The 26,206-nt window shown below is 44.3% G+C and overlaps 1 protein-coding gene across 1 annotated transcript in view; it reads right to left on the bottom strand.

Moving 5' to 3' along the window:
* The window catches only part of LOC126514144 (myocardin-like), a gene marked incomplete at its 3' end in the record, with an annotated part of 69,988 nt that extends 47,610 nt beyond the window's left edge, over window positions 1–22,378 (bottom strand). The window contains exon 1 of the mRNA XM_050162889.1: window positions 21,700–22,378. Coding sequence (XP_050018846.1) covers window positions 21,700–21,754 — 55 coding nt within the window. The remainder of the gene's footprint in view (window positions 1–21,699) is intronic.
* Window positions 22,379–26,206: the final 3,828 nt, after the last annotated feature.

Here is a 26,206-nt window from a genome sequence, read left to right as displayed (position 1 = left end):
ATTCCATTTTTAGATATCAAATAAATCCTATAATTCTAATGTCTATGGCCTCAACCTTCTTTTCTTTCTTCATATTCTGACCTTAATATTTAGTTTTGTTTGATGGCAAGCTGACTTTATATCTGATGTAGGTAAGTACTATACACTAGAGTGTGGCAGTCTCCTTTTGGTTAGGCTGGACCTCCCTTTCCCCACTGCAGTCACACAGTCATATTTTAGATGTCCTAAGCCATTTTGGGGACCGTTTCTAGCAGTAACAAGATCTCAGGGATCAAACAATAGCAAGTAGCCTATCTCATTCCTGATAATGAATCGGCAGACGGAAGCCTCAAATATGTCCAAACCGCATCAGTGTGATGTGATCTGTGTCTAAGTTAGTTATAAATCTTTAAGAATTTACAGAGAGAGGGAAAAGGAAAAGCAAGACCAGGAAAGATGAACAGGAGGAGGGGAGGAAACCGGGATAGGTAGAAAGTTTTAACATTTTAATTGTAACAACAAGGTGTGGTGTGTGTGTGTGTGTGTGTGTGTGTGTGTGTGTGTGTGTGTGTGCTTAATAGAAATTGAGATGTGTCCAATGAGGAACACACCAAATCCCACCTAGGAGGGAACTGGGAGACAGACCAAGAGCGCTGGTTGACTGGACTATGAGACCACACTTTCACTCCCATCGTGAGCTGTCTCCCTCCAACAGGGAGTGGATAGCAATTTTAAAAAACAAAATTGGAGTTTGTAGTCATACATAGCCTAACTGGTCCTAATGTATTGGACTCAATCAATCCTCCTGCCTCAGCCTCTAGAGTAGCCAAGACGGTAAATATGTACCATCATGAATAGAACTTGGGCTTTAAAAGAATCAAAAAGAGAGGAAGGAAAAGAAGAAAGTAGGGGAGGATGGGAGGGCGGAGCTGGTGAGCTTCATTATCCAGATAGGTCACTTCTTCCTCAGACCACTGAAATGGAGATGAGGGGCCACAGATAGGAAAGGAAGTGCTGAAGTTAACCACTAAGACAACTGCTGCTTAATTATGATGTAGGACTGTCAGCTGCTCCAGCAAGACTTAACAGATGTCACCTTGTTGGCCAATCAAAGCTTGCCAAATCCCTCAGGCACTGAAGTGCCAATGAGCTTTCATCCGAAATGAACCACACAGATTTCTGTTCTAATACACCCCGAGACGCCACTCTGCTCTCTCTGGGTCCAGATTGCCGTCCTACTTTGTTTATTCACCAAGTTCCTTTATTGGAAATTCATCCCTATAATTTTGTTTGATTTTGACAAAAGGAAGAAAAGAAAACCGACTTCTGCTTCTACAGCAAGAATTCGCTGTTAAGGTTTTCAGAATGACTGACTGTTTGTTCAACTGTTTAGATAAATTCGGAAGCAGCAAGCGGCGCAAGAATTACTTACATAAGCATAGGTTTAAGAGTAACCCGTGACTCAGTTTTGGCTATGATGACAAAGCTGGGAGGTCTAACAGAAACCAGGAAGCCTCGCTGTTGTCATTCAAGAAGACAGTTGTCTTTCTCCTTGCAAGGTGGCTGAGCTTTTTAGCCTACTTGGACCCAGACAAGGATACAAAGTCTCTCTGTGTTTCCACAACAATACCAGGTGCCTCTGTGCTCTCTAATAATTATTGTCCATTTTCTTTCCACAAAATTTCATTATGCAAATAATGATCAACATTCCTGGAATCTATTTCTTCCACCAAAATAAACTATCATGGCTAGCAGCATCACCTTCGCTCAACCATGTCACCATGGATAAGCTGCTTCCTCAACACCATCATAGTACGGATATCTGTGCAAGTTATTTTCTGTTTTCCCCCTAAAGGATTGCTCTCCATCTGTCAGTTTTAAATTCTCCTTGTCTTTGCTTGACAAGTTTGTGAAACCCTACCTATTGCAACCTTCCTGGTCTCTGAGAACGGTCATCTTCTCTGAAGAAACACTTGATCTGATATGATACATTCTATGACTTACAAATTAATTTATGCTAAAAACTCATCAAGATCATAACACAAATCACAATTCTCCCCCATGTAACATATCACCTCATGACCAAAAGAAAATAAGACTGATTAAAAATATGGTGACTGACCAACAGAGGATGTGTAAGAATCGCGTATCCCATCATGCACAAAGCCACTCCCCACTCTGATGACTCAGTATTCCACAAATTGCAGTCTGAGGGATGCCTTTTTCTCATCCATACAGAAGGAGAAAAAGAACTTCCAAACGTTACTAAGTAAACCTGCACACCCCTGTAACACTTATCATCGTCATCATAATTATAAAAATATATTTCTCTGGGATCTAGCTTTTTTGTATATGAGCTTGTAATGACTGGGAGTTTCAATTCCTGTTTTCCTTTCCTTTCCAGATGTACGCTTACTATCTAACCCAGACTGGTCCTGAGCCTGCAATATAGTTCAGGCTGCCATCAAACAGGTCTCCCCACCTCAGCCTTCTACATGCTGGGACTACATATAGGTGTGTGCTACTGTATCCAGCGTCAAAGTTTTAAAAATATTTGTCTAATTGAAATCGTACATGAAAGAGAAAAATAACTTGTTATGAATGAAAATGGAAGAAGCCGAAGGTTGTAAATTTTAAAATGAGTTGTACCAGTTTTCTTCAATTATGTGACCCCTGATAGGTTTTCCAAACACCAAGGCGGGCCCCACTCCCAAGACTAGCTTGACAAATACAAACAAAATGTGGTGGGGGAATTAATAATGATAATAATAATAGTAATAAAAACTCCTGCATAGCCATCACGTGACCCTGGCTAGGATTGCTCCATCTCATCAGCTTTGGTTTTCCCTGTAGAAGGAGAGAGAAGAGCGGGTCGTGAGCTTCAAGGCTCCTTGGAGGGCTCGTGTTTCATGACACTTGGCTTTGCTTTTGAGAAGCCTCTCTCGTTATGAGCCTCCACATCAGGAGCTCTGAGATTTCTCTTGCTCCCCAGCACTTTCCACCACGAGATATTCTGATTTCTTGTAACCTTTCTTAGCATTACATTCAAAGTCCAAGGAAAGCCTATGGGACCCAGCTGCTGGGCTCCAGTGTGGCTTCTAATGGGCCAATCATAAAAGCCAGGTCCGAAGGACCCTGCAGAGGGCAGGCCAAGCTAGCAATCACACACATACCTGACCTTAACTCACTCAGCCTTAAAGAATCTTTAGACCCATCTGTGTGCTTTGTGGTCCTCTCTAGATCCTGAAGATGATGCAAAGAAACAAAAGCCCGCATCTTCCCTGTAGGAAGAGGGCATGACATTGGACTTAGGGGAGTGAAGGGTTAGGTCGTGGGTGATTGGAGATGGGTCTTCACCAAGGACAGAAAGTCTGAGCCTTAAAACCTTTCTTGAGAAAGAGCTTACGTGACACAAGGGATTATCTTGCTTATTTTTACTTTTTATTCATGTGTCTGCTTCAGCGTGTACCATGTATGTAAGGGTGCCTAAGAGGCTACAAGAGAGTACCAGGTGTCCTGGAGCTAGAGTCACAGGTGGTTGTGAGCCATCCAGCATGTGCACAGGGTCTGAACTCTGCATCTCTGGAATAGTAGCAAGTGCCCTGAACAACCTCTCCAACCCCCCAAATAGAAAATTCTTGACCAAAAGAATAACATATATAAGATCTGAATTCTGGAATAAGCATGGCATATCTTGGCCGTGGCTAGCTTCCTGAGTGTGTGACCTGCGGTGTCATGGGGTTCCATTTTTAGAAGCCCCCCAGTCTTAGTTTATTGACATGCCATCATCATTTAAAAATTCCTAATCATTTTTGAACAAAGGCCAAGTATTATCATTTTCTGTTGAGAACCACAAAATAAATCTTATCTCTAGTTGGCATCATTTAGGGAAAAGTCCCCAGGGGCAGTAGTGACACATGATACTGGTAAGGCATGGGATGTCCCTCTCAAGTGTTTGCAATTTTCCCTGTAGAATAGTATGGTAACATGGATATTTTTGGATCATTAATCTGTTGTAGACATGTTTGTGACACAAAGCTGATTTGGAGACTGTCACTATCCATAGATAAATCTTGGAAGTTCGCTTGGGAATTGAAAAGAGAGTGGATGTGAGAAAAAGCAAAAAACTCTATGTATGTATGTATGTATGTATGTATCTATCTATCATCTATCTATCTATCTATCTATCTATCTATCTATCTATCTATCATCTATCCTTTGTTTCAGTGACAAATTAAGGAAAGGTAGATGGAGAAGACAGATGGGAAGCAGAAAAAGAGACAGAGACAAAAAGACAGAAACATACAGAGACCAAACTTAAATGATGTCCTCACTGACAGACTTTTAAAGGATGTGTTATGTATGTGTGGTTAGGTACACCTGAGGGCGGTACCCTCAGAGGTCAGAGCTGATAGGTTGCTCAGGAGCCGGAGCTACAGGGGATTGTGACTTGCACAAATGTTTGTGCTGGGAACTGCGGTGCATGCCTTTAACTTCTGTGCCATATTACAGTCCCTGTCCATTTGTCCGTCCGTCCATCCATCCATCCATCCATCCATCCATCCATCCAGTGATTTCTGACCATCCACTGCTTGTCCAAATACTTTCAGACTAGGGGATCCAGCTGTGATTAAAACTTCAACTCTATAATGCTTGTGATAGTCTAGAGAGGAGAAAAGATGTTGAATGAAAAATCATGGTTGTAGGAATGTCCTGGTGGGGACCTGCCTGTAATTTGAAAATAGTTGGGAACAGGAAGAGTTTTCCTGTCTCTCTCTGTTTCTGTCTCTCTGTGTGTATGGGGGGGGGGCATGCTAGAGGCAGAATGAGAAATAAAAACTGTGAGGAATGTCACCTTCCCTGAATTCTTTTCTGGTATGGTTTCCGTCTAAGTTTGTTTTTAAAAAAAATGCTCGAATCTTCTGCTGTCCACACAGTTCCTGTGAGGTTCTGATGGTTTTCTTGGTGACCTTTCTTCTGGTTATAGTCTGTGTTTTGAGGCTGGCCAGTCACCCAGCCAGCCTGGATTTCCCTGGGAAGTTCGGGAATGTAACTAGAAGTCTGGTGGCTGAGTCTGGCCATGTGAACTATGAGCTGTTTCTAGTATGTGCACTGAGCAATGCTAGAGCTGGTCCACACTGAGGTGGAGTGCGGCAGGGTGGGGGGAGTCGCTCAGAGTAGACAAACACTTCCAAGAGCTGTGTAAGCATCCAGCCTCTGGTTCCATCTTATCTTCACCCAAATCCTGCCACTTTCCTTGAGTTTCACAAGGCATACCCAGCACAGTTGGGAAAGCATTCTGTTTTTAAGCAGCTTTTCAAAATTCCTATTATTTAATTTTCTTTTATTTTTCCACAAAGATCCCCCAGTGTTAGTAAGAAAGAGATACCCTGGTGGTGGAAACCATCTTTACCATCAAGAGCTGTTTTGGGAATCTCCTTTTTATTTGACCTAATTTCTGTCTTTTTTGAGATGGTCTCTCATTGTGTGACCCAATCTGGGCTCAAACTTGTGATCCTCCTGCCTCAGACTATCCTGAGTTCCGGATGCACTATCGTGCCAGGCTCTCATTAACTTCTCAGTTTTGTTCTACTTTTCGAAGACTCCTCAGGGTGTAGACCCTCGGGTTTTAAAGGTGGCATGGGTCAAAGGGCACTGGCCTACTTAGGAGGCCAGATGAAACTAGCACCAAAAGTAGCCCAGGTGACACTACCTCCATTCCAGACTGCACATGGGAAGGTCACAAGCCGTCGATATGACAGAGATAGCCCACTGAAGACTCCCCCCCTTGAAGGACTGTCATGAGTGTGTCTAACTGAGGCCTTGGCCATTCTCTTTGTGCCAATGTTGACCTGGGGTGAGCTGGATACCTTTTCATAATCTCCTGCCCTTGGCATTGCTACTGCCTTCCAGGACACTGTGGGTAGGCTTTTGGGAGAGCTACCGACTGATGGACGGGTGGATCCCTGGGCAGACTGAGCAGGAGCAATATTGGTGGTTTCCATGCCGACACAAAAGTATATCACACATAGCAGTCTCTGTTGCTGGCCGCCTATGGATGCATTCCCCTATCAAACTGAACCCTCTCTCTGACGTTATCGTACTCTGGAAAAAAGCCACCCGTGACCCATGAAGGTCTCCCATGTTCCTATTTGGGACATAAAGACATCATCAAATTGCTCAGAAAAGAGAAAGTGGGGTGGCTGTTACAACTCCAGGCAACTGGAATAGACAGGTTAGATTGCCTGTTGCAATCCTGGGCATGGTTACTAACAAGCCCAGGAGTTAGGGATTTATCTGTGTTTAGTGCTAATGGCTGAGGTCTGGCTTGCCACTTCCTGGCACTAGACAGCAGCAATTGTTCTCCGCGAGACTTTGGATTGCCTGCTTGTTGCACAGCCACGTTGTCACACGGGCCGTGAATGGCACGGGCCCAATGCCCACCGCCTCTAGCTGGGGCCCACAGTGAGAAGAAGATGACGACCAGGTCACTCACATAGCTCTCAAAAGGAAAGGAGAAGAGAATCAGGGCCCAGGACTGGCCTTCGTGGCTGGCACAGGCATGCATGCACAGAAAGAACGAGGCCAGGCGAACTCTGACCTTTCCTCGGCCTCAAGGGTGTCCTGACTCTCTGCTTCCTTCCAGAAGATTAGGAGACATTCATTTAGGCCCGCTTCTAGTTCAGGCATCCGGAGGGTCAACACAAGCAGAATACCAACAGACTGTGGCCTTCGATCCCCAAGCGGTTACTTCAATGACCCAGCCTCACGCGAAGGCTCAAGTTGTTTCGGAGAGATGTCTGTTCACACAAACACTGCGAAGCTGTTCTTTCCCCTAAGCACCACACTCTGGGTTTGTCAAAACATTTGAAGAAGACTAATTCAGGCCTCAAAAGGAATTCTCCCTCACTTACAAAGCTGCCAGGTCTGTGGGCTTATGGCCTTCATGCTAAAATATGTCAAGGCATTAGCAGGAGGGGGAAGGAGAGCCTCAGTAGAGACCCAGAGTCATGTGCGTCACGGAGGTGGAGGTGGCAGGATTTGCAATCTGTGTCCTCAGTACAGAAGGGAAAGTTCAGTGGTTTAGGATTCGCCTCCCCACTTCTCGGCCCCCGCCCCCGCCCGCGCCCCGCGCGCCGTTTGTTTAGGTGCCTATGGGAAGCATCAAAGGGAAGTGGAAAACATGGCTTCTCAAGCCAAGGGCAAAAATGTTCAAGTCCGAACATTTTTATTTACGGGCCATGGGGTCTTGTGTCATTGCTTCAGTTTTCCCCGAGAATCAGGGAGCACACTCTGCCGGTCTCTCTTTATAGGATGCGAAGAGGATTAATTAGGTTAACCGTTTGCAGCAGGATCCAGCCGACACTGAGGACCCCATAATTCTCAAGATGCTCTGCTGGGTTGTGGCGAACCACATGGGGGACCCGCAGGTTACAGGTCGCACAGTCAGTCACCTGAACTCCCTGCCCAGGGGAGCTGCTCAGGCTGTGGGGCACTTTTCCTTCCGTTGCCAACAGGTCCCGAAGTACAGAACAGAAACGCGGCAACTGACATAAACAATTTCAAACAATAATTTCAGAAGACAGATTGCTCCATTTGGGCACCAGGATTCTTCACAGAGGCTTTCCCCGCTTGTTTATGTATGCTGTGGCGCTGAGCCATGAGTGAATTAAGCAGACAGCGTGCGCACACCCCAGAGAGGACAGCAGGAAGGGTGGGGTGGCGGGGGACCTCCCATTTGACTCGCTTTCCTTGAAAGCTATTGCCGAGGGAGGCCCTCTAGCACAGGGACTCTGATTTATGTTTCGGGTCGATTCGTTCAGAGAGGTCACATGATCTGGTGAAGGAAGATAGGAGTTCAAGTCCAGCTTCATAGTGCTGTGCTTGTGTGAATTTGGGCGGAGGTCACAGAGTCACTTCTGACCTCCATTTCCCATCACAGTATAGAGTTATAAGGATGATTAGATCTCTCTAATCATGACAAATATCTAAATAAATATGAGCAAGACTAATGTAGCTAATAGCTGAGAGAAAATTGGGAATAAGAGGAAATTAGATCTTGGAACAAGGGTACTGTTTGTAAGGGCAAAGACATTCTCCTTAAATGAAGAGCCGGTTCCTTTTCCCTCCCGTGGTGACTGTGGTCTTTGAGCACAGATTTCAGGTTTTCTAAAACTCTGATTCACAAAGCTGAAGAGATGACTTGGTCCATAAAGCACACATGCAAGGACCTGAGCTCTGATCCCGGCACCCATGCAAAGGCCTAGCAAGGGCAGGTCCACTAGAGGCCCCTTCTCAAAAAGTGAAGAGAGATGGAGGTGGGTGCCAAACCAGAATTGGAGTTGTATTATGTGTGCAGTTTTGTGCAAATTCTTCTACCTGCACCTGAGTGTTTTTATAGCTCATTGATCTGTGAAAACATGCATTTATGTACAAGTTACAAGCCATTATACATCATTTTCAGTATATTTGGATATTTCCAGTTTGTTAGACAGTTCAAATTTTTCCCACAGTGTTTTTTTTTCTGCAGGATATATAAATATAAATCTTTAATCCTCTCACGTTATAGATAAGGTTTATTATATGTTACATGCATAGTATATGCATGCTAAATACATGTATGTCCATGTGCACAATATATAGGCATTTTTAAAATTTAATATAGAAAATTATAACACACTTAAAAGATATTATGATATTTAATAATTCTTTCTTTCTTTTTGTTTTTCGAGACAGGGTTTCTCTGTTTATTTCTGGCTGCCCTGGAGCTCACTCTATAGACGAGGTTGGCCTCGAACTCACAGAGGTCCACCTGCCTCTACCTCCCTGAGTGCTGGGATTAAAAATGTGCACCACCAGTGCCCGGCTTTAATGATCATAATGTTAAGAGAAGAAAATGATGGTGGATCTACTGTAAACACCAGGCTTTCCATCAAACAGAAGACTTCGGAGCATTCTCTAACTAGAACGTTCTGCGGTGTCAGTTTCTAATCCACGTGTAACAGCGGAACTATTGGCACATACTGTCTCTTCTGCTCAGTGAAGCGTCCCTCTACTGCTGCCATGCCTCCTCCTCCTCTTCTTCCACAGCCCTTGCTGAGTTACATGCCCTGAACCTCCACTCACCTTCCAGTGCACCGCCTTGGCCTTGAACCCAGCGCAAACTGCTGCTACACGGGGAAGGCTTTAAGCCCAGGGACCCATTGTTGAGAAAGAAGTTGTTCTAGAGACCCGATGCCACCTGTCCCTGCTGCTGTTTCTCCACACAGCTGCTTCTCGGCGGGCCTTTTGCTGAGAGCACTGTGGTTCTTTGTTCCTGCACACCCTTGGACTAGCCTTCACTTCTAAGAACACTCCTCTCTCCAACTACATAGCCAGCCAGCCTTGTGCTCGCAGAGTTGGCGGGAATATAAAAAATGTATCGAGATGACTTGGTCTTAGTAAAGGAAGGGCAGGTTAAAATGCTGCATAGAAATAGAAGGATTTAGGCGGCCATGCCTAGAGCTTTATTCTTTCCGGAGAGAGCTCTTCTCCCGCTCTATTTTTAGACAGGAAGGTATTTTTGATTACAGCGGAAGAGGCTCAACTCTTAGTAGCACCTGAGAAAGAGCCTTTGCCAATGCTGATAGCCGGTGGGGACCTCCTCGGAACCCAGACCCGGACCTCTCTACGGCAGCACAAACCAGATCTAGCATAGAGCCACCCTCTTCCCTATGGAGACTGAGAAGGACGAGAATTCCTTCAAATACTTGCTAAAAAGAGAGAGAGAACAGGTGATCAAAAGTACCTGACAAAATGAAGTACAGATTCTGTGAGGACACTGAGGGTATTCGTTGTTCTTACTCATCATCAAGAAGGGCTACTTAAAGAATATTAAAAGATGATTGGTACAGACCTGTTGTTATTCAGACTCAATATAAGAATTTCTCTATAATTTTAAACTATGGTAAGTGAGCACCCTGTTACATTATCATAGAATGATCCCTTGATTTAATAATATTATGTCACACGCCACTCATGCACGTGACGTCGCTGCGGCTCACTGAGTACAGAAACACAGCCTGGCTTACTCATGTTTTACAGGCTCTCCCACTGGAGGCTCCTGAAATCTCCAACGAGGGGCCCTCTGGGTTCCCACAGTGACAGATGGAAGTGGAGCAGTGGGGAGCTGATGGCACATGGCCTGCGTCATGCAGAGTGGCCCTGGAGCGTTAATTGAAGACCCACAGACTGTAGCAACGGCTTATATCTCTGTGTGGAATTCAAAACTTTCAGCATTGAGGAGCATCACCTTATACATGGCATTCACGCTCCCTCAGAGCTGAGATTTAGTTACAAGTTAGGCACAGTAAGACATTAACAACCAATAACTCACCAAAAAAAAAAAAAAAAACCAGAATATATTTTACTAAAAGCTACTTAGATAGTACGTGATTTTGTAATTTCTGGAGTCTGCCGTTTGATATTTTTAGATCATGGTTGATCGTGGCGAACTGAAACTTATGAAAACAAGATGCTGGAGAAGGAGTGAGGAAGGAGACGGTGAATTAGCTTTAGGATCGGTATGTTTTCAGTGTCTTGACTGAGGAGACGCTTCTCTTGGCTGCACTGTGAGGTCAATGGGAACTTGAGGACAAATGAATTCCCCAGGTACCCAGCTAATCCCTCATCCCGCTGCTCCTGAAAGAGAGCAAAAGCCAGCCCTTCCCCACACATCACTCCAAGGCCTAAAAATGAATCAACAGATAGACTCAGGACCAAACTAGTCCTGTGTGTTACAGAAGGTGAAGGAGACACTCAAGAAATGACTGAAATAAACGGAGTCGGAAAGAACAAGTTACGTTGACATATTTGTACTTATGTTTTGATTGCTGACTTGTTGAGTTAAGAGTGTTTGGCTTTTAAAAGAATTTACTCTTTTTTTTTTCTCTTTTGATGCCTCGTGGTCAAGAAATGAATCTCATGGGTAGAATTTATTGATATTTGTATGTGTGTATTAAATGTATATTCTATGTCTATGTCACCTGATTATTAGGTTAAAATATATAATCAAATTAATTGATTACATTATTTATATCTTCTAAATTCATACTTTTATGAACATGATGAAAGACTTGCAGAAATACAGTATTTTCAGCCCCCACTAAGATATGAATTTCTCCTTATGTTTTAGGCAGACTTGAAAATTATGTAAACATAAATCCGTTCAAACGGAAAAGACCTTCCTCTGCCTGAGTCCAGGTGTCTTTCTCCATAAGGTGACACACATTCTTTCCTTTTCCATGTTTTCATGCATGATTTAGAAGTGTAAATAAAATTATTTTATTTACTGCCCTATCATTTCATAATCTGTTTTTAAAAATTCTAAATCTTGGGCTGAAGAGATGGATCAATGGTTAAGAGAATCTTGGCCCTTCCGGAGGGTTTGATTCCCAGAGCCCATACGATGCTTCCAAACATCTGTGACTCCAGTTGCAGGGAACCGAGGCCATATTCTGGTCTCCATGGGCACCGGGCGTGCACACGGTGCATACGCTTTGGAACAGAACAAACACTAATGCATATAAAATAAAATAATTCCATCTGAAAGAGATGGGGAAAAAAAGCAAATCTTGAGGACCTTTCTGCATCAATCCACATGTTATTTTTTTTAAATTAGTTTTTGCTTTGCATTATATTCTATTGTATATTATAGGATGAATTTAACATAATTTAGTTAAACATGTCTCTGTGGGTGAATGCTTATGTGGCTTCCATATTTCTTAGGTTAAATAATAGAAACCATGTTTTAGTGTTTGTTTGAAATAGGGTTTTCCTATGTAGCCCAGGCTAGAACTGAAGTATTGATTCTCCTGAGTACTGGAATTATAGGTGTGCACTAGTTTATAAACTGTGGTGTAACAGGTGTGCCAACACTTAGGGCAATGAGGCAGAAGGAGTTCAAGTTCAACCTGGGTTATACAGCAATACTCTGTCTCAAAAGCAACAACAAGAACAAAAACCCAGGACGTATTCGTATGATTTATATTAGATACCTTGAAGTTTCATGTCTAATTATGAAACATACAAAAATCTGTCTTGCGAGACTCATACAAAATTATGTGAATTATTTTTTATAGTTATGAATCTCTCACCAAGAGTACATATGTGTCCATGTCTTCACACTTATACAGCCGTTAATGTTACCAAGATTTTAAATTTAACTCTTTGAAACTACAAAACACACAGCATCTTGACTTTTTAAATGCATCAATAAGGATGGCCAACCTTATGGCTCTAACTTTGTCATCTATAAAATTCATGCTTAAGGTCTGTGCAATTAAATTACAAATAGAAAGAAGACTCAAAAAATCTCATACTGTTTTAAATAAGCTTATGACTTTGTGTGGGACCATGTCCTTAACAGTTCAAGACCACGCGTCCCTGGATCATGGGTTGGAGATGAGGTTGGCGAGTTTCATGTGTTTGTGGATCATTTTCCCTCTGAGTTCTTTCTCATGTTGTTTGCTTTTAATCTGTTTTTTAACAAAAATTTTTGTAATAATTTTGACTTAAATATGCTTTCCAGAATTATTTTTTTTCTTTTTCTTTTTTTTTTTAAACCAAATTTTGTTTTGTAGTCCAAGCTTGTCTCCAACTCACAATCCTCCTGCCTCAGCCTCATGAATGCTGAGACTGCAAGTGTGCACCGCTATGCCAGGATTAGGGGAAACAGAATTATTTTTTTTTCAACCTACTATTTGACTTAAGTTTCTTTTGGGTGATTTTTTTTCAAGTAAAGATTTTACTTATATTTATTTTTACTCATAAGAAATCATTTCAAATTTTATTTTCAAACTGATCGTTGACATACACAGACAAATTCAAATGCGTATACTACTGAGTTGGATGTGTTGTTTTATTTTTACATAAAAATCGGTCCTGGACTTGATCAATGGGTAAAGGCACTTGGTAACAAGAATGAAAAAAAGGTTTAAACATTAAGTGGCTAGTGTACCCATTTTCATTTCCACTATGGCTGGGGAGGCAAGCATGGAAAAGCCATCTCATGCAAAGATTGCAAAGTTGTCTCTCTGCTGTCTCACCTATGATATCTTACAGACCTCACATACTCTTTAATCTATATGAAATTTATTTAAAGATTATGAACATCGGTTTTCCCAACAGACTTTCATGGCATCATTTTCTGCAATTATGAACAACTGCTATCACGTAAGAGTAAGTCCATGCTTTTGTCTGCCTCTAAATATACATGTAGGTAGTGCATATGTGTGTATGCATTTGTACGCAGGACCACGCATACGTGATCCTGGCCCCCTGGTAGCATTTCTCTCTGAACCTTTATTACTAAATAGTTCTTACGTATCTATATATAATGTCTTAGAGTAGATGTCTTCTCATGGTTTTATTGGCTTGAAATTTTTCCCTTTAAAACGAAATGATATTTACTAGTCAAGTTGCATAAAAATACTGAGATGGGGGTGGTGTGAATAACACAAATAGTACTAGAACAATTAGCTTCACTAATAACTATCTGGTGCTGATAACAATGCCTGGGACCATATTTGGAGTTGTAGCCAGAAGGTTTGTTAAATTCACTGGTTTAGGTGTGTGTATTTATATGTGTGCATTTGTATGTGTTTCTTTACACACGTCCATGTTTTTATATATGTATGTGTGTGTTGGATATAACGTTTCTGTATGTGTGCATATATGTATGTGTGTATTTGTTTGTGTTTGTTTACAGAGGTATGTGTTTGTATATGTGAATTATGTATAGTGTTTTGTGTGTGTGTGTATGTGTGTGTGTATATGGCGTATATGGTACAGGTCAGGGGCAGGAAGGTAGATTGCATTACCCCAGTGCAGTGGGACACACAGATTCATAACTGCTCTTCAAGTCATTTGATATCTTGAGCCTCTCCCTCTTTATCTGTAGCATGGGAGAAGTATTTCCATCCACGAGTCTTTTCTAAGGCTCAGTGAGATCATAGACAAGCCCATGGCTAATAGGTTCAGAAACGCCTAGCCCTCTTTTTTGACAAGTTATCAGCTATCATTGGTAGTCTGTTTCCTAAACAATTGATCATATAGGACTTTCTAAACAAACACTGAGAAGACACAAAAGTCTCATTGAACACCACTTGCCATTGAAAAAGAATGCAAGATGAGCCATTTCTACTGCAGGCAAGAATTTGTCACCTGGGGAAGTAGGCCAGGGTTGATCTAGCTATGCAAATGCCAGCCACCATCATGGATGACGAAAAAGTCCATTATTCCCACACTCAGGTACTAATGAGGACTTCTCAGAGCAGTCAAAGCAAGGACAAGATCCCTTTCTGTTCTTAAAGCAGTGGTTCTCAACCTTCCTAATGCTGCAACCCTTTAATACAGTTCCTCATGTTGTAGCGACCCCAACCATAAAATTATTTTCCTTGCTACTTGATAACTGTAAATTTGCTACTGTTATGAATCATAATGTAAACATCTGTGTTTTTTGATGGTCTCAGGTGTCCCCCTGTAAAAGGGTCATTCAACCCCAAAGGGGTCGTGACCCACAGGCTGCAAAGCACTGTCTGCAAGGGTTTCATAGAGTTATGAGCAATGATTTTTCAGAGCAGTATTAGGCATACATGAAATCAAAACTAGCTGAATTTTCTAATACAAATGATTTGTAAATTTCCACACACATGCTTTTTGGAATAGGGAGTCTTAAAACAGAATTACACTTCTGTTGAGCAGTCAGAAGGAAATATTCACCAACATTATGCTGAACAACAAAAAGGATTACCTGGACTAACAAATCTCCGGAAGGCCTTTTAAGTTTCAAGGAGATTGCTGTCTGGTTCAAGCTGAACAACACACAGCACTTTGTTTGTTTTGTTTTGTTTGTTGGTTTTTTAAATTTTTTTTTTTGTAGCTTCACTGAAATTTCTGGAACTTTACCTTGTCCCTACAACCCTGCCCACAGTCATGCAGACACCAAGACTCACTGGCTTCCTAAAGGAAGTATGTTTCTAGGAACAAGTGAAGGCAGAACCGTTTACAGGACACTTTCATCGGTTGCATCATCCATACAATGGAGATGCCCGAGGTCACTCATGTCCTCTAAGAGATAGCGGATGCCTTTGTACCACTAAACAAAGGCCCCTGGAGGGAGCCGTAAACTGAGGGTAGGGAACCCCTACTGGAGTGTTCATTCAGAAGGACAGCAGGCAGGAGGTGCTGGTTAAGACATAGAAAGTGTTTGAGAGCTGCGTATTCACTAGTCATTGCTGCACGTACCAACTGTCACCAAGTCCCTACATGAAAGCTCACCTAGCAAGTACATTTTACACTATTACAAGGCCTTCATTTACTATAAGTCTACAGCCGGTCCTAGGGAGGTAACATGGCTGAACATGGCAAATGTCTGTCAGAGAGAGAGACAACTGCCTGCCTGTGAGTTCTCCAGGTAAAGAGTGAGTTTATCTTCCCTCATCTTCAGGAGAAAAGAAAGACAATATTCTCCTGTCAAAGATTCTAGAGGGCATTTGGGAGGGCACTGTGGAAAAGGCCAGACAGCAATGAGAGTTATTTATTGTAGATTTCTGGGGATAAATGATACATCCCTTTTGAACAAAATCTGGCGAACTCTCTGTTTTGTCTAAGAATAGTGATCCACATCTGGCTGAGTAAAGCTTGATTTATTAACAATTCTAAAAAACAATCAAACAAACAAACAAACAAACAAAAATTACCTGCTTAGTAAAGTAGAAAAATCTGAGGACTTAAAGTATAAGGTTGCAAAGTCATTTGACTAATGGCTGTTGTTAACTGTTGTTAATCCTATGTATGTCCGTCAAGATCATTGAACTACTTCGTGTTGCTTTCCTGCGGAACTCACATGCCAGCATGTCAAGCGAGCCATTCCCAGAGGAAGATTATGATTTCCCCCTGTAACCTAAGTTCTTAGTAACTGTCAGAGGTCTTTTCTTCAAAGAGTCCTGCAGCTGCAGAGGCCATGAGTCATTTTGCCAATGTGCACACAGAGGCCCAGAGAGCGGAGCCAGCTTTCCCATGATCATGCCCTCGGGGAATATGTAGTGTCCTCCGTGTGGCTCTGCCTACAGACGAGAGGGGATAGTAACGGGAAGCAGATGCCTGCAGAGTGCACCTGCTGGTCCTCCGTCCCCACCTGGATGGAGATGCTAGGGTGCCTGCTCAACATCTGTTCAGTGGCTCGTTATGGGTTAATTGCAGCTGTTCTCACTAAGGTTAGGCTTTTCTTAAACAACTTTGAACCCTGGGACTGAGGACTTGGCTTCTGCCCTGGGTCGATTTTTTTCTTCAGTTGAACCTACATTAGGTTGGAGATCATTGAAACAAGCTCAATACAATTCGATATAACGATTTTTCTGACTATCCCTGTCAGATAGAATGAATGCCATTTGCTCGGGCTTTCAACGTGTACCCACTTCCCACCCGGTCTCACGCCCCTCACCGTGCTGGGGACTGAACCTGGAGCACTCTGCACGCTAGGGGAGCACACACTCCCTGGCACCATCTCCAGGCTCTTTTAAAGAAACAGAGGTAACAACCCAATTCATCACAGTCCCCGGTGCGTGGCACACAGCCACACGACTCACATCTGCCCATCAGTAGTTTTACTTAACTAATCTGCCTATAGTAGCTAAGCATGGAATGACTACTTCCAAACTCCAGAGCAAACCCTACTTCCTTACTCTGGGTTCCTCCTCCACTCTGATAGTACTCTGGATTTTAAATTCATACACACTGTTCTTTCCGGGCCTTGTTATTGCTTGCTAATGAAGATAAGAGCTGGCTGCAGCTCTCAATGTTGTTCTCACCAACTCTGCACCCCCTTTTAAAGTTAATTTCAACACCTACCCACATACTGAAAAAAACAGACAACTTTTAATTTAATTGTTTTTTTTAACGGTCTTTGTGGGAAATACGACAAGTATTTAACATTTTTTTTTTCTGAAGCCATGAGGAGCAAACTCCGAGTCTACTGAAGACACAGTGTATTACCGAGTGACCCCCCCCCAGCTCTTAGCACATGTTTGTGGGGGTGACCCTTCCACGCCAAGTCCTGGCCTAGGTGGTAGAGCGTGAAAACAATGAACCAAAACCGGGCAAGAATTCTTCTGATACACATGGGAAAATGGTAAACCAATAAATAAGTAAAATGTTTAGTCTGTGCAAAGGTTTTGAGTGGATAGGGGATAAAAATAGGGAAGGCAGAAGGGTGGGCCTCTTGCTTCTAACTCAGACAGGGATAGAGGAAGGAGCCCATGCCTAGTGAACAAATCCACTACTGTCAGACTCGGGGAAATGCAACGGTCTCTAGAAGGCGATCCTAGTCAGACACTGCAAGTGTCTTCACCCTTTACAAAAGATTTGAAGTATCACTGGGCATGGAGGTTCATGTCTATAATCCCAGCACCAGGAGGTTGAGGCAGGGGGATCACCATAGTTCTAAGCCAGCCTGGGCTACATAGTGAGCTATAGGTTACCTTGGCCTAGAAAGTTAACTGGTCTACAAACAAAGTAAATAAATAATTAAAAGATGAGTTAAGATTCCCATTTAAAAACTGAAATACAATTTGTTAAACTCCAGTTAGTTATGGTCTCATATGATAATGCTTTAGCATTTAAAATTAATGCTTGTAGTGTTCTGAAAATTTGCACAAACAGGTAAGGCCATTCAGTTGGGAGTGGGCAGAAGTAAAGTCTGGGGATAACCAACGAAATGAATCGGTTAGAAATCTTCTCTTTTACACTTGACAAAAACGCGGACTGAAGAAGCCAAATTAAATCCATATCCATCCTGGTTATATGTAATAGAAAAGGTTTCCCTTAAGGTTAAATTTGTTGTCTAGGACTTTAAGACTAGTTAATGGTTTAAGGCAGCGTCCTGATATTTTTTAGGGTATAGTGGACTTGCTTCAGTAGTGTCTCCGATGGTAAATCAGGGACCAGCCTCTCCATCTAATGGCTTCACCTCACTAAAGAGACAATTCAGTCTCTATTAAGGATCTAGTCTAACGTGGGACTTAGTAATCTCCTACACTGTCTGCAGGATGGAGGACAGAGGGACAGGAAGGGTCCAGAATCCTTCAGGGAAGCCCTGGGCTTTGTCTTGGAGGACAAGCAAGGACTCACATACATGGGAGGCCACTGAGCACTGAGTCTTCAGTGCTTGTTTTGATAACCCCAAGCTTCTTTTAGCTACAGTTGTGTGGTCACAGCACCCCCTCCTTGCCAGGAAGGCAGAAGTAAACCTGATGGCTTCCTTCCTTCTAAATCGTGGGTCTGCCCCAGATCACCCAGGTTCCCTCTCATACTGCCCCACCTAATTCTGAGTCTTAGCTAAGATACGAATTCTGCAATTTAGGGTACCCGAAATCTCAAGAGACTCATGGGATATTGGCCACGATAGCAGAACATGGAGAAACAGTTCTGGGACTGTAGGTGATTGCCGAGGAAAATACTACAGGCACAAAGAAATAAATGCGCCTTTCAGAGAAAATGTTGTCCTGAATATTGATAAATGCCGAAAGCTTATCATTGTTCAAAATTAAAACTGAACAGGCTGTTCTATTTGCCAAGTCTGAGAAGTCTACATTTCTGAGGAGGCAAGGCTGGCAATATCGGGTACCGAGTTTGCTTTGGTTTTGGCTGTTTAGATGGGTAAGAGGGAGACAAAGGGCAAAAACCTGGAAATGCGTTGTTTTCTTTTGAAACAAAAACCATGAGGGAACCTCTTTCCTTTTGATTTCCCCGGGTTTCTGTGTGTGTCCTTGTATTTTGTGGACAAAGAGATTGATACTAAGAAAAACTGTAGAAAGTGACACCAATTACAATATTAAATTAACAATGAGAAAACAAGTGTTATAAAAATGTGATCAGTTTAAAAATAACAACCGTATTATGTGTAGGCGAGCTGTTTCCTACTTACACTTTGCCCCCACCCCCCACCCCCCCACCAGGGCCATACAGTCTAATAATCTCGCTTGTTCCCATACCATCTTTATCCCTTCCAAGAGCCATGCATGATACCAGAGGGACCTAAGAAAACACGTTTCCACTTGGACAAGTTAAATAACCAAAGTCTAGAGGGAAGCCACGGCAGATTGAGGATCCCATCGCCAAAGAGCGTCAGTCCTGAGGGCTCAACAGCGTTGGTCTGTGTGTTAAATAATATGTTCGGGTTATCATATTTAGCTCTTATAAGCACCATAGAAACGCCTTCGTTATTCAGGTGTGAGATGAGCAAGACAGGGAGAATTATGACTCTGGCCTAGGCAAGAGGTCACATAGCTAAAGGGTAGAGGTGGTGGCTGAAACCCCAGCTACTCTGGCTGAGACCCTTACACTCAGCTATGACACCCTGCTTCTGTCAGGGAAGATTAATTTACATGACCAAACATATTCACCAATGTAAACACTCAGAGTCCCTAGCTCCTATGGTGGGTCAGTCAGTTAATCACAAGGCTACTTGGACAGAGTTAGTGGAAAGTTGATAAGCCATTGCTGTCATCCACGCCAGTTTCAGTATGAAAGGAACTAACTGTGGACTGGGACTGCACCTTCTCACAGCAAGTCCATTACTATCATCACAAAACAATCGGGCTTCGGTTAGTTTTGAAATATTAATTTTAAAAGCACAATACCAGGGTCTACTATTGAAGTGAATATTCACTGCCCTATAGGAGGCTTTGAGTTTGTGGCTGGAGTTCCTCAAGAAAAGAAGAGGAGGCCCAAAAAAGCAGGACAGGGTGGATGAGAAGGAGGAAGAGAGAGAGAGAGAGAGAGAGAGAGAGAGAGAGAGAGAGAGAGAAGAGAGAGAGAGAGAGAGAGAGGTGGAAGCCCTCCTCATTCACTGTAAGCCACAAAGTGAAGCAAAGTTCCCTTGCTAGCCAGGCCTTGAGAGACATATGTCCACTTTGGTCATGCTGTCTAGAAAGTATACCTAGTATTTACAGGCTGTATATTTTCCTTCATTTTGTATGGGATTATCAACCATGGCATCTCAGAAGCCCACCTTCCTTTGGCCATCCTAGATTCCAGTTTCCCCTGTTTATCAAAGAGGGGGGATTAAGCTTTCTGCTTTGGTATCATGCTTCCCAAAACGGCCTTCCTTATGACACAAAGGCCTGAGGAAAAGTAAGGCTGTTTTTCCCCAAAGTTCCAGGATAAAGTTCTACAGGTTCCAGCCGGAGAGCTCAGGCCTCCACAAACCACTGAGATGGGGATTGGAACGGTGTGGATACTGTCTTTCCTCCCCACTGTTAGCCCAGGGGTCCTTAGCAAATCTGTTTTGCAAGCTCACTATTGAGAACATCACCAAATCCTTTTAGAGTCTCTCCCGAATCCCCTCCTCCTCCCCCACCACTAAACCACACAGGAGCATTTGAAATAAACCCAGCTTAATGCAAAAACAAAAGGACATCCTCACTACTTCAGAAAGGTGGCAGTATTGCCTTGCGGTTTTGAGCAAGCTACCAAACTTGTGAGGTCTCTGATTAACAGACTAACCACCTCTCCTCGACATGGAAAGGAAAGGGCGGATGAAACCCATGGCTAACACTGGTTGCTAGTGGCTAGGAGATATTCCCCCAGAGCTGCAGGGGCACTGTGGCTTGTGGCCACTTAAGCTCTTGAGTCTTCAACTTGTCCCACTGTATAGAGCCATAGAAAATCTATAGTGGGTCCCGTAGACAGCCAAAGACCAGGAGCAGCTAAGGCAGTTACAGAGGCTCCTGATGGCCCATCACTCACTGTGCTCAGTTTGGAACCAGCCATCTCAAGTCAAACAATCGTGTAGCCCATGTAGAAGGGCCAAGGGAAATAATCGAGAACAGGCGACACCAGCATCCAGCCGACACCTGTTACCCCGAAGGCTTACACCAGAGTTCTCATCCAAAGGCTCCTTCTCAGAAGTTGTGTTCCACCATCAATGAATGGTCTGTTACCACCGTTATCAAAGCAACAACATGCAAAGCTAGGCGGCCCTGCCCAGGATGCTGATGGGAACCCACACACCCCTGCACCTCCTGTAGGCCTCCATACAAACCCTTTCCTGCTACTCACCTCTCTTGAGTGTGCCTCCAGAAGTTTCTCTGTGTGCCACTAACACAACAATTTTAGGGGAAACTGTCCATTTATAAATATCAGATAGTTTGGGAAAAAAAATATTTGTGGCACTGGGTTTTTTTTTTCCCCCCACGGTGATGTCATTTTAAATTCTTAGTGTGCTCCAAATTAGCTATTTTTACTTCCTCCGATTGACTTTTTTGGGAAATACATTTGTTTGGATTAGCTACATGTTACGTGACCCCTGGACTTGATATACTGTTCTAGGTTCATCCCCTCAGCAGTTGTAGCTGATAACGCACCCACTCGCTAACCTCAGATCCCGCTTTATCCCGTCTCAACACTGGTCGCTTTGGAGAGTCCCCTCAAATTTTTCTATTTACCGATAGAGGAGAAATATAGAAAAAATAAAGACATTGGATTATTCATAAACAAAACTCACATTCAACACAGGTGAAAGGGAAGGCATTTGTAGGCATTCAGTCAAACACAGTTGTTCACTTTGGGGGAACAGAGCAGAGGCCGCCAGCGCAGGCCCTGGCATTCATTGGAAAGCAGTTGAGTGGAGAGTGGCAGAAACGAAAAGTTGAAGGAGGAGTGCTGAACGCCTTACTCTACCTGATCGGAACTTCCTTCTAATCAGCAAAGAGTGCTCGGACCCCAGGAGTGTCATGGTGAATCTCAGCAAGCCGCTGGTCGCTGGCCAGACGCCCCCTGCTTTTCACCAGAAACTGGCTCCCGGGAGCCCAGAGGACAGCAGCTAACAACCCAGAATTCATCCAACTCTCGGGGAGCTCCCTTGGGCAGGAGGACGCACAGTGGCCGCCAGTGTCCCCGGAAAACTGGCGCCTCCCCCCTCGCCGCGCGCGAGGCTAATTAACTCCCAGCAGGCAGGACCCTCCTCCTCTCAGGGTGGCAAGGAGCAACCGCATCCTAGGCGTTCCTGGCTGATGTCATAGGCTGCCAGCGGTCGCGGAGTATCGCCACCACGCCTTTATGAAGGTCCCAAGTTTGCTATCTGATCCTCTTTACTACTGACAGGAGATCAGCCAATCAGGAGCGGCTAGCGGGGCCTGGGGACCCGGCGAGGCCCCGGGAGTCTCAGCAGCCCGCTCACTCTTAACTCTTTGCAGAAGATTAAGCAGCGGCTTCTGGCCGGAGCGGGAGTCTGCACAGACACCGCTAAATCGGCTGCCCGGAGGCTGCAGGTGGCGCCCAGCGGCGTTAGGACCGTACCCCGCGGCGCTGGCTGTGCGCCACCGGGGTGTTTCCAGCCTGCTGCAGGTCTCAGGAAGCGACACCTTCAGAACCCGCTGGTGCCCTGGCCAAGAAGCCGGGGTTGCAACGCCCAGGAGGGCCGACTTTCTGCATCGGAGCAGTGGTGCATCAAGGAGACCCAGTATCTCATAGCAGCTATAGCCGCCAGAGACGAATGTCCCAGGAGGTGGCGGAAAGCCTTTCGCTGTGGTTGGATGCTCTCTTTGGGGACACAAGAAACTTTGTGTCTGTGGACTGAGCGGAGGGGGAAGGTGTAAGAGAGTGGCCTACGGGGTTCTAAACAGGGTGGGCCTTGGGGACATAAGCAAGCCAGGTTGGAAAGGTTCACCCCCCCCAACCCCATCCTTTTCTTAGTGGGAAATTCACCGTGCACCCAAAGCGGCGCTGAGGCACGCTTCTAGGGGTTCCTGGGGTGACAAGGGTCCCACGTGCATCATTAAGCACAACAAATATTTGGTCTAAGACGAAGACATAAATAAAAACAAATCAAACTGTATACACACAACACACAATTTGTCATTATTGCAACCTTCTGCGCACGTGGGCCCCCAGCTACCATTCCTTATGTCTCTGCTTTTGTCTCAAAACTCTGAATACTTGAAAGATCATCCAAGGACAGGTGGAAGCCTAAAGTGACGATAGCTCTTGGGGCTAATCTATGTGCTGACCCGGGCTTCTGCCTCCAGCGTCTGTTGGTGAACACATCCGAGGCTGACTAGACCTTCCTTTTCCTCACTCTCTGGGCTGCACCCGTGTTGGTGTGAGTTACATTTTCTGGATAGGCAACCTTCTTAATAGGGGTGGAGGTGGAGCCATCCTACCCAACTTCCTCTTGCGAATAGGGTTGGGCAGCCCAGGCCTGTGACTGGCTGCCTCCGGAAGCTCAGCGGTGGCTTGCAGCATTCCACAGGCAGTGCTGGACTGGGCTGTTCCTGTGGGAACAAAACCCCACCGCATTAATGGCTTACATCAAGCAAGATTCATTACGGTGCAGGTTTGAAGGCTGGGAGTTAGAAATGGGCCACACTGGGTTAAAATCAAGGTGTTGGCAGAGCTGAGCTCCCTCCTGGAAGCGCATGAAGAGAATCCATTTCCTTTCCCACTCCAGCTACTAGAGGCCACCCATGTTCCTTGGCTTCTGTCCTGTTCTTCCATCTTCCCAAACAGAAATTGTGGGTCAGATTCTTGTTACATCTTATCAGTCTAGCGCCTCCCTCCCCACCTTCTGCATCTCTCTTTGAGTTAACCTTACTTTAAGGAAAAGCTCTGTCAGGCTAACGGGTTATGAACCTTAATTCCCACTTGCTATGTAACGTAACAGAATCAATGCTGCCTGAGATTAGACCATGAAGGGGAGGGTGTGATATTGTGGGTCACATAGCATGAGTGGCTGTTTTCCTTCCCAGCTTCTCTTTGTTAGAGCTAAACCCAACAGTACAGGTCTTCGATGAAAGGAAATAAAAGAGAGGAAGATTTGGGAGGGGCAGCTCAGGTGTCTAGAAGAGCCCCTAAGCAGGTTTGAGATGCATGCGGCAGGGGCTACTCCAGAGAACGGAGGTAGTAGGATAAGGAACATTATTAAACAATAATGCTTATAAAATTATAAACCATTATAATCCTGTGGAGAAAGCTATTCTGTGCAACATTTGAAAAGAAAGAACTGAAGAAAAGAAACGAGCAGATCTTTACAGTGAGGGTAGACAGGCCGAGAGGGTGCCCCACAGCTGCTTAACGGGGAATTCTTGTTTAGTGGGAGTTGTGATGAAATCGAGTGAAGGAGCCAGCCCAGGGGTCTTCCTCACCCAGAGGGAGGAAGTATGTTTGAGTTTGTGCTTGGGGACGGAGCATGGGCCCTTTTTGTTTTCTTTTATGTCTGCCCTTTAATGAGAGGAGGTCTCCTGAATTAGTGCAGGCTACCCTGGAATTCTTTCAGTTTTCCTCTCAGTTTATTAATTAACTTCTAAAATAATACTTTTATTATTTCTTCAAGAATTTCATATATTGTACTTTAATCATATTTGATCATATTCATACTCCCTCCCCCAAGACAACCCAGATCAGCTTTCTCCACCCTCGTCACTTCCCTACCCATCCAACTTTGAGTTGTCCTTGTGGTCACCTCCTCTTTTTCCTTCTTTCCCTCCTCCTCCCCCTCCTTTTTTTTTTTCTTTATTTAAACACATTGTCTTTGGTTTGTGCTGCCTAACTGCTCTCAGGAGTAGGGCATGCTCAGGTTGACCACAGTCCTGCCTCAGCCTCCAGAGTGCTGGGATTAAAAGTATGTATCACCACACTCCCTTTCTTAGTTTCTTTTCCTTCCCTTCTTCCTGCCTCTCTGTCTCTTGGCCTCCCCCCCCCAACAACCCCATTTTGAGTTGGGAAATCCTGATAACCATAACCCTCTTCAGTTTTTCCCATCAGAGTATGGAGCAGCTGTCCTTTGCCCTCTGGGATTTCTAGCCCTTATGGCTTGGGATATCTATGGGTATAAAAATGTGCATTATGGAGACTCATCCTTTGCCCTCTGTGGTCAAATATTTTTATGACTTTTTGGGTGGAATTTGGACAGACTGTTCCCCGGGAGAATGGAATCTCGGACAGCTGCTGCCAGAGCAGACTGTAGCAAAGCAGCCATGGCTGCCACTGCACTCTGACTCCTCCGCAGTGATTCTTTGGGACCCGCCCCCTCTCACGGGGCATTATTTTGTTTTGATTTATTTTACTTTGTTGTTTGTTAGTCATTTCTTTTACTATGTCACAAATTATAGTCACACGGCACGTAAGGATGGCTCAATCTACCGTGGACTAAGGGAGCCCACATTCAAGGATGCCCTCTTAGGATTGTATGTTCTTATATAGGGATGAAAAGAAGACATTCTAGCTAAAAGATAGACTTACCAATCTCTGTTGCTAAGCTGAGAGTGGTGGTGCTTGCCTGTAACCTCAGTGCGAGGGAGAGAGAGGCAAGAGGACCAGGAATTCACTGTCATCCTCAGCTAGGGAGGGAGTTCCAGACAAAGGCTCTAGGAGATCCTGCCTAAAAGTTAAAACAAAACAAGGAGAAAGCCCGAACAACAACAACAACAACAACAACAACAATTCCTTCCCCTCTGTCCTTTGCTGATGCTTTTCCCCAGAGGTTGCTGAATAATGCACTGCTCATAGGTCTGTGGTGACACGGGTAGAGATGGGAAAAACTAGGAAAGGGAAGAAAGCCTCATCTTTAGCAAATGATGTACTGTAATCATTCTAGCGCCACTTGCCCTCTCCACCATTCCAGCAGCAGCAGGTGGTGGTCACAGGAAGCAGTGATCTCCTCCAGCCTCCCCTTTCCTTTTACAGATCTGATGACAAGCCATCAGAGGATCATTTGCTCTTCCTTCAGGCACTCTGAATACGCACTCCAGGATCTGCCTGAGTCATGGAGCAAGCACCGGGTCCAGCAGATTTGCAAACTCAAATGAGCTGAGTGGGAGGAAGGTAAGAAACAAAATGTAGGTTAGTAAACGTTAACATACTGCCAGGGAAGCAGCAGAGAGCTTGCCCAGCCCCAAGGGTCTGCGGCCATTTGGGAGGAAATATAGATCTTCCCGGCCATGTTTGACAACTGTTCTGAGAATTGGAAATCCAAGGGATAAAACACACTGGGTTTTGTAAACACAAACAATTAGCAGCAGCAGTAATGAAATACACCCTACTCTATGACTGCTCAGGCTGCGGGGAAGTGCAGGTTGTTCAAAAAGTGGGTAGAAAGTTGTAAGTACGATACTTAGTGTCAGAGCAGCTGCCTCCATGGGAAGATACTGTTACTATAAGTTCGCTGCTGACAGCTGCGTGGGAGCCACAG

The sequence above is a fragment of the Alexandromys fortis genome, unplaced genomic scaffold, assembly GCF_014885135.2.
Source record: "Alexandromys fortis isolate MF-2015 unplaced genomic scaffold, M_Fortis_MF-2015_v1.1 scaffold_84, whole genome shotgun sequence".
Lineage (NCBI taxonomy): Eukaryota > Metazoa > Chordata > Mammalia > Rodentia > Cricetidae > Alexandromys > Alexandromys fortis.
The sequence above is the reverse complement of the archived record's forward strand: the minus strand, read 5'-3'. Positions and strand labels throughout refer to the sequence as shown.